The 13,342-nt window shown below is 37.6% G+C and overlaps 1 protein-coding gene across 1 annotated transcript in view; it reads right to left on the bottom strand.

Moving 5' to 3' along the window:
- Positions 1-427: 427 nt before the first annotated feature.
- MXRA5 (matrix remodeling associated 5) overlaps positions 428-13,342 on the bottom strand; it is a 49,344-nt gene continuing 36,429 nt past the window's right edge. Inside the window, exons 5-7 of the mRNA XM_072137864.1 lie at positions 7,428-12,233; positions 4,489-5,389; positions 428-3,104 (exon numbers count right to left, since the gene is read on the bottom strand). Coding sequence (XP_071993965.1) covers positions 1,199-3,104; positions 4,489-5,389; positions 7,428-12,233 — 7,613 coding nt within the window. The 3' untranslated portion in view covers positions 428-1,198. The remainder of the gene's footprint in view (positions 3,105-4,488; positions 5,390-7,427; positions 12,234-13,342) is intronic.

Raw genomic sequence — 13,342 nt, 5'->3', positions numbered from 1 at the left:
CAACAAATCCTGTTCTCTAGCAAACTGCCTTCAGATCAGACACCATATACAGTCTGCTCAGCTTCTCCTGCTCTATAACATGCTTCCTAAAGATGGAAAACTATGTGCAATCGGTTCAGCTCCTCTTCTCTACAACATTCTGTCTGCAGATAGGATGCTTTGTGCAATCTGCTCATTTCCTCTTGCTCCATAACTCCATGTTGCCTCCAGGTGGTCTGTGCAGCTCCTCCTGCTCTATAACATACTGCCTAAAGATTGTAGTATATTTCCATAGCAAAAAATTTCCTTTTTTACTTGACCCCATGAAATCATTCATATATATATATATATATATATATATATATATATATATATATATATAATGCCAATAAAAAGCTACAGCTGCAATGATTGTTTGGAAAATAATATTTATTATAAAATGTACAGTACAATGATCATAATAATATAAACAGAAACAGTTATTCGGCAAAGTCTTTTAAAGACCAAATAATTTATAGAAATGAGACAGATATTGCAGTAATTTTGTCTCATGGTTAGATTACTAATATAAAACATATGCAAAAGCAATAACCGCTGTCATAGATTTCTGTTGCATATTCATAAGTTCATATTTCTCAAAGCCCATATGGGAACTGAGATGGGGGACTTTTAGCACGGGGGACATTAGTTATCCAGTATGTTTTTACGCACATAACAGTTGCTAAAGAAAAACTATAACAAAAAGACAAATTGCTCCTATAGGAAAACATATGATAGTTACTGCAAATACGATTATCTCTTGATAGAAGCAACTTGTATTTCTTACTATAATTTTACTTTAAAGATAGTGGTATTGGATCAATATAGAGGTAAAGGGAAATAAAACATCTTCAAACAAAGAGCACAACACATATAACTGTAGTATGTGTACAGTGTTAATACTTCTTTGGTAGTAAGGTGCAGATCAAGTCAATGTGATACTGTATCATTCAGAAATGTGAACGGTTCAGATTGAGTTTCAAAAGCCGTAAAGTCTGATATGTTGTACATCAAAGCCTTTGGTCTCGTTGGACGTTGGTTTGTGCTGTGCACAAGGACTGGTACGCCATTTCTACAAATAATATGATTATGGAATCTGAAGATGTCTGTAATAAGTGATACAGTATACTTTGCACTTGTGTGGCAGTCACTGGCTTTTACATAGATAGTTGATCTTGTCTTAATATACATGTATATAGGTTGTTTTCGTATCGCTGCCTAATATGTTTTTAGCTGTGCATTTATAATAACCTGTATCTCTCTTTGAAGAATGCTGAATAACTAATGTCCCTTGAGGATGAAGAAATTTGTTTCCATATAAGCGAGACTGTGCTCCTGCCGTCAAGTGCGATTTATCCGGAAGCTCCCAGGTTATTTCAGCTTTTGGTATCCCAATAGACATGCAGTTTAACTGAACTGAGCTTCCTGGTCGAGCATAAATAACAGGTGCAGGGCTTGTAGTTATACGGGGAGGGTAAGCAATGACTATCACCGGAACACTCATTGTCGATGAGCCATATTGTGTCTTTGCTTTGCACTGATAACTTCCTCTGTCATATACACTAGCTTCTCTTACAACAATGGTTCCATTTTGTAACAGAGAAATGCGACCCTTCTCTTGTGGACCATCAATAACTACTCCATTAGGTAATGTCCAAGATATATGAGGCTTTGTTTCTCCTTGTGTAACACAATGAAGTTGCAAAGTTTCTCCATTGATAATGCTTACTAAGTTATTGTAATTGTTACTTATATGAGGTTTACGACCAATTTCTAAGGAGACTGTTCTATCGGCAGATCCGGCAACATTTACAGCTCTGCAACGATAGTTTCCTGCATCTACAGCTGCTGTTGAGCCAATGTGTAAAATACCATCCTGTCTATGGAATATTCTATAGAGATGATTGCCGCTATTAATCTGTGTTCCATTTGGAAGAATCCATATAATGTTAGGTGGGGGAATACCTATGGGTGAGCAGTTGAGTTTAATAGACTGACCCTCTGCCACCACAACATTTTCATTGTCATTGTTGAAATATGGTTTCACTGCGGGCTCAGTCACTGTGAGATGTACGATTAACTTGGCCTCCCCACCTTCATTCCTTCCGATGCATACTAACTGTACTGAATCTGTTTTCCGTAGAACTTTAATATCAAGGGTTCCATTGCGATGAACTGTGATTCTGTTACCATAGTAAGGAGCAGGAAGAATTACTCCTTCAGGAAAAGCCCACATAACACGAGGTGTTGGAATTCCTTCAGCTTTGCAGTCTATCAATAATCGGGAATCTTTCATTGCAGACTCTTCTATTGTCGTTATAGCATTCGAATAACCATTGATTTTGGGTGGCAGAACATTAACGTGAACATGAACAACTTTTTTATCCTCTCCCCCTTTGTTATGTGCAAGACATGTGTAGTTTCCACTATCAGATCTTTGAGCCTTCTGGATAAGGAGAGTTCCATCTTGGAAGATTTGATATTTTTCAGATGAAGAAGGTATGGGTCGATTTGCTGGGGAGAGCCATGTTATTTTGGGAATGGGCTCACCTTTGGCTTCACATGAAACAGTGACAACATCTCCATAGGGAACATTAATTACAGAATAGGTTTTATTCTTGATTACTGCCCTTTCTGCCACAATTTTGACACTTACTCGCATCTCATCCTGTCCAATTTGGTTGACGGCATAGCAGGTATAATCACCTTCCTCTTTCATTCCTACCTCATTGAAGTACAAGGTTCCATTATTGAATACAACATATCTTCTTGAGCGTGTCCCACTGTCATCTGACTGCATGACATTATTGACCATGCTTCCATCTGGTAGACTCCATGAGATTTCAGGATTGGGAACACCAGTTGCAACACAGTCAACCTTTAGATCTCCGCCATATATAACTTTATGGTCCATATCATTTTTATGCTGAATTTTAGCAGGTTTCATCATCACATTTACTTTTAGCACCAGATAATCATCTCCAAGCTTGTTTCTTGCCATACACAAATAATCCCCGGAATCTTTTTCAGTAATTGAATAGATAATCAGAGTTCCATTTGAAAATGTCTTGATCCTTGGGTCAAAGCTAATTGACATAAAAAGAAAAACATTATTAGTACTTGTAAGCAATTTAACATTTTTACTTAAACTAGTGCTGGAAGCTTACGTGTCAATGTGGAGAACCATCAGAACATAGTGGCCCATTTTTTATATTTGGGTAATTTCTCTTGATGCACTTCCCTTTAAGGATCACTTTTCGTAAGCACATTGGTGTAATCACTATTAAGTTGTATAGATTATAGTAAACTTATATGCAGTAACACTATACAGGATCTACAGTCCCTTGACTTTATAGAGCAACAGTCATTCTGTCATTCAGTAAGTGCTGTTATATCCCAGTTATAAATGTTCATTAATTTAACATGTTTTTGCCATAAACCCCAATCAACCAGAACATTCATAGTTCAGATCCAAGGATAGGACGGCACTCGCTGATACGATCCACAATCTTTATTTAGCGTACAGGCAAGCAGACATGTGAGGACGCCGAGGTCCAAAAGGTAACAGGCTGTTTCGCGCTACTAGCGCTTTGTCAAACCTCAACATTCATACCTCAATAACTTCATGCTAAAATATGTAACCCAATGCAAACAAAAATTTCTCTGACCTATTATGCCATTGATTTCAAGGCTCATAGACCTACAAAGCTGTCCTGTGGTCAGACCAGATAGTCTGGGACTTCCCCTCTGACACTACAGCCAAATTAGGATATTGGGTGCCAAAACTAAACAAACCTTTTATTTGGGAAACATGTGGCTAAAAAAGGCACTGGAATCTGTGGAGCAGCCATGATTAAAGGTCAAAGAGTTTAAGTGGGTGAAGGTCCTGGTTAAAGTGACATCATTCATTTTAATACCACCAGTGCATTTGCATGAGGCCATTCATATGGAAATTGATTCATTAGACCAAGCCACTTTCTTCCATTGTATCATGACCATTGTTTACCTAGTGTTAAGTATAAACGGGGGAAATGTACACATTTCATAAACCAAGTAATTACTTGTGGTCCTGGAGATTGGGGGTGGGAAGACACTTTCATATTACAGTTAGCAGTAATAACTTTAACAGAAACTTGTGCTACATAGTTACTCTTCTTCTGGTTTACAGCGGTTAACCCACAGAAACTCATTGGTCTTACTTTCATTGATCACTATTGAGAAATAGCAATCATTGGGTATCCAAAAGGGCCCAAACACAATTTGTACCATTCTATTGTTTGTCATTCTTTTCCCTGATAGGGATTATAATGTTATAGCAAATATTGTTAGCAAGATAAAACAATTTGTTTTGGAGAGGTTTACTCAAATTACTTTAATTTTACTTTTAGATACTGCAAAATACTGTTGTTTAGAAGGGGCCTGCATACACGAAAAACATTTTTGTTAAATAATAAGCAAGTAAAAAAATACCTGAAATAGGAATCCACAAGGCGTTTTGACGGAAGCCTCCACATTATTCTTGGCCATGGATCACCAGCTGCACTACAGTCCAACCGTAGAGTTCCACCATAGGACACATCTGTTTTCTGAGGAGAACTTGCAGTGATCTTTGCATTTGATGAAAACCTTTGGACATGCAGATGTACTATTCTCCTGGCAGCACCTACAATGTTTGCTGCGATACACTCATACTTTCCAATGTCCTTTGGTGAGCTGTTCCTTATATAGAGAGTCCCATTGGGAAATACAAACATATTTCCATTTGCATATTGTGAAGGGCGGACTTGTGTACCATCTAAGAGCACCCAACGGATTGTAGGTGGAGGAGCACCTTTTGCAGAACAATGAATATAAATGCTATGGCTCTGCGGCAATGAAATATTCTCAATTTTTTCTTGTTGAATTATTGGAGGCAAAGGAGATACCTGAAGTTTCACAGTTAAACTGTCTGCTCCTGCCACATTGCTGGCAGCACACTTATAAGTCCCACGGTCAGGAAAAGTCACATCCTTGATGGATAAACTTCCATTAGCAAACAGCATTACACGAGATTCTGTAGTAGAGATCATATGCATTATTCTCCTGTCTGGAAATATCCAAGAAATATGGGGAGGTGGGATGCCACTAGCATTACAGTCCATTGTAATAGTGTCTCCGAGATATACTAAAGTATCCTTGTATCGAGGTAGTATAATTTTTGGTTGCTGAGCCACTACTGCCAAAGTAACAGTCATCTTATCAATACCATGTTTATTCTGTGCAGTACACATATACTGTCCACGGTCCTGAAGCTGAAGATTCTGTATATGCAATGTTCCGTTATCCAAGACTTCAAAACGTTGTATTTTGTTCTTTGAAGACATTATTGCACCTATAAGTCAAAAATGAAATATTTATACAAAAACTTAATATTAATACCAATAATAAAATTCTAATGATTTTTTTAAAATGATGTCTTGAAAGGATACATTTCCCCTAATGGCAACAGAGAATGATGTTAGGCTGCCCTTATATTTCTCTAATATATTAACTATAGATTTTAATCTCTTTGGTAGAAAGGCCATCTACCTAAAATAAACCATTCAAAGGGTTTTTACCACTGTAAACCCTTATCCTTTATTTATATAGTGCACACAAAGTACGCAGTGCTACACAGAGATGGCAAAATTGGTCCCTGTCGCAATCTAATCAACCTACCAGTATGTTTTGGAGTGTGGGAGGAAACCGGAGGAAACCCACGCAAACACGGAGAGAACATGTAAAATCTTTGGACCTGAACCCAGGTCCCCAGCACTGCAGGTCTGTAGTGCTAACCACTAAGCCACTGTGCTGGCCTAACCCCTAACTTGTGAATGGGTGTCAGATCTCCGGAGATCTGACCATTGAACTACCAGTGATCATGAGAATAGGAACATGCACATTCATAAGAACTTCTGTGGTCCACCAGGATACAGTCATCCTAGAAATCCCATCAAAGTAAATGGAATGCTGTTCATGTATGTACACTCTTTCTCCATCCATGTGAACACTAGGGAATCCAAATCTCAGGATCATTGGTTCCAGCTGTCAGACCCCAGTAAACGGACACCCAACCCCTATCCTGTGAAAAGTGGATTAAAAGTTTATGGTGGAAAAGCAATAGCAGTCTTTAACAACTTTGAACACGGAATGAAGAAGAATGAAGTACTGGAGCTCTATATGCTTGGGTGACTTAGGAGATTAAAAAAAACTGTACAAATGAAATATTTCTTTTATGTTTGGAATATGCATTAACATAACTTTTAGGACTTTATTGTGGCAATTCTTTTGGTGACTGGTACAGTTCTAAGAACATTTTAAGTACCGCATATACTCATGTACAAGATGAGTTTTTCAGCACACTACGCTGGTGGGCAGAGTGCATGGATGCATCCCTGCCCGCTCTGTTACCAGTGAAAAGAAGAGCCGCGGGGAGCATCAAGAAGCATCAGAAGGTGAGTATATAAGTTTATTTTTGTATATACTGTGGGGCTGCAGGGAATTTTATTAGGGGGGCTGCAGAGCATTTCTTGATTTGTGGGGCTGCAGAGCATTTCATTAGTTGGGCGCCTGTGGAATTTCATTATTTTGGCAGCTGCATAGGGCATTTCACTACTAGGGGGCTGCTGCAGGGCATTACATTACGTATGGAGGCTGTAGGGCATTTAATTACTGGGAAGGCTGGTGGGAATTACATCACTTGGGGAGGCTATGACCAATGCATTTTCCAACCTAGGCTTATACTCAATTCAATAAGTTTTCCCGCTTATTTTTGCTAAAATGATGACAGAGATTGGAACAATGGAATTTAATATTACGGACATATGATACGACATAGATACTGGGGTCATCATAGTCTTGATAACAAAAGCTCATGCACATTGAATACTGTATTCGCAACACAGCTGTGCCTGATTATGTGCCAAGCCTTTCTTTGCGTAGTTTCTTTGCTTAATGTAAAGTTGCACTTTGTATTATATACATATGTAGATTTCACTATGTAACTTATTTCCTGGGACAGGAAATTATGTCACTAAAAGTTAGGTGTGTATATGTGCACACATGGTGTGTGTTTTATGTTCACAAAGATTCATGGGGAATCTAAATGTTGCAGATGTTATGCTCAGGTGAATAAAAGACCAACTTTTTCACTTTGTTGGATGCGGTGGCTTCTTCGTAGTGATCAATTTACTAACCGCAATTTAATGTATAATATTGTAAAAATAAAAAGTATGTTCAGTCTGAGGATGGCTGTGACAATGATTTTAACTTTGCTTTCTCTACCATTTGACCTAAACTTCTAATACCATGCCTTGACAAATCAAAATCCTGCATTACCCTTATAAGAGATTTTAAGTAGCCTGGATATACAAGTCATTTAGATGTCTTACCTGTAGCAATTTTTGTCCAAGTAATTGAAGGTTTGGGTTCCCCAGTAGTTTCACATGGAAAAACTGCATCCATCTCAAATGGTACAGATATGAACTGGTAACCAGTGGTCACAATTTTTGGTTTGCTTTCTTGGAATTTGTTAAAAAATGATGGCTCCCTTGTTGATTCTATTTTATTTGTTGTAAGACGAGGTCTTTGATTGACATTAAAGTAATGCCACAATGGTTTGATGGTAGAACTTGGATGAGATGTATGACTTTGCACAAAGTAGGCAGGGGTTGTGGTAGATGTGGTTGTTGTAACTGTTTGGGTTACTGTTTGAACAGGAGATGTGGTGGTTTTTACCACATTTGTTGCTGTTGTCCAGACTTTATTATGTGCTGTGACAGGAGCTAAAATAGTTGGATGAATAGGTTTAGATGTAACAGTAAACTGAAACATCCTTGTTCTATTGTAGCGATATGGGATTCTTGGGTTAATGTAATAAGGATTTATGTTATAAGGGATACGTATTGAGGTACCTTTATTATCCGTTATGAAGTTATTTCCATATGGTCTGTAATGGGGTGTTATTCGTTGTCCCTGATTAAACTTATTTGGTGTCACTGGTCTTGGTCTGTATAATGGAATAACTGTAGTAGTAGTAGTTGTTGTAGGAGTCGTTGTTGACATATGTGGAGTATATACTTTCTTCTCTGGGATATTTTGCATGGTATGTGCAGTATAAGCTGTTATTTCTGGTTTATTGGTTATTACAATAGGCTGATTGGTAACAAAGTAGCGTAGAGGCCCGTGGGTTCCAATGTGAGGCCTTATATTTCCTCTGACAGGATTGTAGTAGTATGGTGGAACTATTCCGTGATGATAGTTGTTCACTATTCGAGGTTGATGACGATATTTTGGATTATATGGGAGGCTATTGTTTGATTTCGAACTATAAGTGTCTTTAACTTGTTCCTGTTTGGGCTGCAAGAAAACTTTATTTTGGTTGGAAGAATATGAATCTAACTCATTTACCCTTGATGGAAGAGTACTTTTTTGCCATAATTTAGTATCTTGTGTTGGTGCAATTGGATATAAAGATTCTTGATATTTGGTCCTCGGAACCGAAGGCTGTGCTGGTAAATGCTTTGTGCTGGGGGATGTCGTGTAGAATTGGGTGGTGGGAACAAAATTATTTTTAGCAACTGAATACATTTTCACATACTTTCCAGGACTTGGTGTAACATTCTGCCTATATGGGTGGCTAAGGGTCACTGTATTTGAGTGGTAAGTATGCACAGTTCTTTGAGTTTTATGTTTGGTAGTAGTCATTTTTTCAGTTTGTTGTACTGTTGTGGATGGTTTAAATGTATCCTTTTGGGTATAAGTTACAGATTTTGGAGTAGTGGGAGTCCTAGAACTTTGGGTGGTTAATGTTGAAGGTTCTTCTGTTTGAAACAATGGAGATGATTCAGTTACAAAGACGTGTCCAGACAAGTCTGTTTCAGTATCTTTTGAAACATCAGTTTTGTCTGTTGCCAGTCGCCAGTACTGATATGGGTTGGTTTTTGTTAATTCTGTCGTAGAGATCTCTATATTCGGACCACCGATTGTTTCAATGTTGTTGTCTTGAACAACTATTGAATCATCGAAAGATGGATATAATTTTTTACCATTATTTATGCCTACTGTGTCCAATGTCTCTGTTGATGTAACTGGGGGAGCAAGAGGTACTTCAGCAATTGTTGCAGGTATTTGTGTGGTATATAACACTTCAGGAGGGAGAGTAGTATATACAGTCTTTACATCCCTTTCTGAAGATGGAAGATAAACTGACTGAATATGTGTTGGGTTAGTTGTTACCTTAGACTGATCCACAATATTATCTTGGTGTGACCAAACTTTTGTGACCCTTTCTTCTTCAGATATTGGTTTTCTTTGAGTTGTCAAATTGAAATAACTGTGTGTAGAGGGTACTAAAGAGTTATTTTGGTTCTGGCGGTGACGGAATCTGTTTGGTCGGAACTTTCGTCTGCCATTGTTTCTTCTCCTTGGATACTGATTGTATGCATGTGTTGAATAGGGAGTTGTTGTAGTTGGTTTATGAGTAGTAATTGCCATTGTTCCAATAGTTGTTCCAGGGGTTGTTATAAAAGTATGGGAACCTGTGGGAACCCATAAGTTTTTCTCTGATTCTGTCAATGTTTCCAGATCATTATCACCATTTAAATTATTGAGATTCTCACTTCTAGTAGTAGATACTTCAGATGTTTGCTTATTATTCTCAGAGTATGTATTAAAAGCATCTGGGAAAAATAACATAGCATCTGGATTAATACTAGCTACAACAGTAGGTACTGTTGTAGAATGAATGTCCGGTATAATACGATCTATGGCTTCATAGACTCTCTGATCATGTTCAGGAATTTCAGTTGGAGAACGAGGAGACATTTCAGTTGTCTCTTGTAAATAAACATCCTCATCATTTTCATTCATTTCTGCTGTTGTAGGTGACATTTCAACCATTACATGTTTTGTATCAAAGCTAGAAGTTGTTATCTTTCCACCATCTTCCACATGCTCTGTTTCAATAGTAGGCATGGTTTTAACTGACTTTGAAGTGGGGTCTTCATCTACAAGGTTTTTATGTTGTTCTGGGATATACTCTGTTTCATATCTTTTGGTTTCAAAGCTATTTGTTGGATCAACATTTTCAACATCTGTAACATCTTCGGTAAAAGCTTTAAAATCTTCTTCACCTGCAGAATAAATGGAATCTTCTATATTTACAGTGTCAATAGTTGACTTTACAGGGTTTGTTGCACTGAAAGTGGTTTGTGAAGGAGGTGATTCTGTAATTGCTTCCTCTTGAATGTCCTCTAAGAATGGAACTTCACTGTAATCATCTGATTCTTCTCTAGTTACTGCCAAGGCATTAAGGTCGACCTGTGTTGTAAGTTCTTGATACTGTGTTATGGTTACTTTTGGTGAAGATGTTATATGTAATACTACTTCGTCATCTGCTGATGCTTCCTCTACATTACTTGCTACTTCTGTTATTGTGAACAGTGGTTCGGATATCATGGATGGAGTTGTGTCCTCATGTGTATATGTTGGAGTAGTTTCAATTCTTGGGGTTGTTAAAAGTGGAACATCAGTTGTTTTTAGAGTATTTTTCCCTCTAACTTTAGCCAAAATAGTGGCCCATTTCTTGGGATCAATCTTATTTTTACCCCCTATTATTCTTCTTCTAGATTCAAATTTTCTCCGTCCTTCTGCTATATTGCTGTCTTCACTTTTGTCTGTATTTTTCAATGAATTACTTTTTTTCCTGTCTTTTCTGGTATTTTTGCCTTGCACTTTAGAGCTTCTATCTTTTCCAGATTTTAATTTAACATTGTATTTATCTTTTTCCTCATACACATCTCTCTCTCCAGAACCCCTATCATCATCTACTATATCATATTTGGGCTTTGAAGAAACCTTTACCATGGGGCGTTTTTTAATTATTGTCACTTTATTTAATTGCTCTGAGAACTTTTTTAGTATGGCTACTTGTACACTATAGTGATCTTCTCCATACTGATTGAGAGCTATGCATCTATAAAGGCCACTATCTGTAAGCTTAGTCGTCGGAATTAGTAATGACCCATCATTCAGTAAGTATGCACCTGTTTTATTTGTGCCTGAATTGATAATATTATTGTTTGGTAAAATCCAGTTCACCTCAGCATTGGGATTTGCATCAGCACTGCATGGTAAAGTGACAGATTCTTCAACGGTTTTAGTGACCACCTTGATGTTGCTTTCAGATATCTCATTTGATGAAGGTTGTACCACCACTCTCATAGCCAAGGTGTCAACTTCATGCTTTACTTGTGCAATACAGTGATAGACTCCAGTATCTTGGAAATCAGTTTTTTTAATTGTTAACTGCCCACTTGGTGATATAGAATATCTGCTATCTTGATTAATATATGGGGCTTTTAAAGTGGTACCATCTGGAAAACTCCATTCTATAGTCGGTGTTTCTGAAGACTTTACTTGGCAGGTCATTTGGCAAACACTTCCTTTAATGACACTAAAAGATGTTTTGGTGTTTTCATTTCTATTTATCATGACCCAACTTGTCTTTGGATATTGAATATCTTTGGTATGAATTGATTGTGAGAGTTGGGTGGAGAAGGACAGGGTAACTTTCTTCGCTGTGCTCATTCTTCTATTTAGCTGCATCTTAATGACTGTTTGCATTATCCATTCAGGTTCTGCAGATATGACAGCTCGAACTCCTGTATAGTAATAGTAATCATGATCCAGATTCTGCTTATATCTGTATGTCGCTTTAGAGCTATCTGTAAATAGAAGTTCTCTTTCCAGCTTCACAGGAACCTCACTGTAGTAGGCTATTAGTTTCCACAATTTTTCATAGTTATCCCGAGTCATGGGACATTCAAAATTCAAAGCAAATGTTGCATTAACATCAATTTCTTCTTGGTGAAGTTGATTCCATTGAATTTTGCTATAATCTTCTGTTTTCTTCATCTGACAATCCAAATTAACCTTGTTCCCATGCTCATCAGTCATATTTAAAATCACTTTTCCAAGAAAATCTTTATTTAAATCTAACAATTGTAGGTCAGTGTCATCATCTTCAGAGTTAATATCACTGCTGTTTATCCTTAGTGGTGAGGAAATAGTAGGCCTTGAACAGGACATATCTTTCAAGCTCTGAATTTCCCGGTTTTGTAGATGTCTTGGGCTAGAACACATTGCGCACAGCTGTCCATTTTCGTATGATCTGTCTTTCTTGCATTTTAGCACACCTACGGGTATATCAAATAAAAGATATGTTTAATATAAAACAGAATTCTTACGGTATGTCTTACATTGAGAAAATAAAAGCAATGTTCACTGTATCAGGGTATGCATTGACATCAAAGCAACAATCGTCCTCATGATACTTCAAGACATAATTATTAGGTAAGATACTTTCTTTGAATTGAAGACCACCTGCTCTACATTATTATAGATACTACAGATGCAGTTAGAAACTTAAACACTAAGACCTACTTCAACCCGTACACAATGCTTGCTGTCCTGGTGCAATAACATCCAGAAGAGAATGGATGGGAAATGTTGTCAAGTCAATTTCAATTTTCAAATTAATGTTTTTTAATCAAAGTAGATTAGTGTACTTTAATGTTGGTCATACAGCTTCAATAGGTCATGGTCATGGTCATGGTCATGTGCATGTTATCAATAAAGAGCGACAACTCTGTTGGATTATTGCCTGTGAGAAGCAGACAAATTATTCTTCCCCAAACCATTATGTATAGGGAGAGAATCACTAAACCTCCATACACATACAGTATAGTGGGTGATCCCAGCATAACTCTTGTGTGTAATTGTTTTCCAAGTTGGGTAGGAATCTCACTGTGAGAAGCCTCACTATCTAATTCAAGTGAGCATCAGTACCCCAAACAGCTGCCACTGTATCTACAATATTCTGTTGGACCTATCAACAAAGATTATTAGTGCAGCAGCTTTTCAGTCTCAGTTCTCCTCATTTAGATATTTATAGCCTATCATAAGGATAGGTTTTGCATGTTTTGGTTTCATAAACACCCATTACGTTTTCCAGTATGTGTTCTATGTTAAGTTTGCGTGTGTGTGTTTCAAGGCCTTCTAGTGGGTTTTTACAACGGCATAATCCCATTTTCCATATACACATTGGGGCACATTTACTTACCTGTCCCTGCGCAATCCCAGAGGTGCGATCCCCGACAAGAACGCACAGCTGCCGTGATTCACTGCCGGAGTTTACTTACTTCTTCCCGGTGTATGTAAGTGCATTATATGCGACAAAATTTTAAAGTTAAATCCCATGGTTTATCTGAATCCCGCCCCCCGATTTTTGTCGCGTGAAAGCCGA

The sequence above is a fragment of the Engystomops pustulosus genome, chromosome 2 (genome assembly GCF_040894005.1).
Source record: "Engystomops pustulosus chromosome 2, aEngPut4.maternal, whole genome shotgun sequence".
NCBI lineage: Eukaryota > Metazoa > Chordata > Amphibia > Anura > Leptodactylidae > Engystomops > Engystomops pustulosus.
Note: the sequence above shows the minus strand (reverse complement) of the source record. Positions and strands in the feature narration are given on the sequence as shown.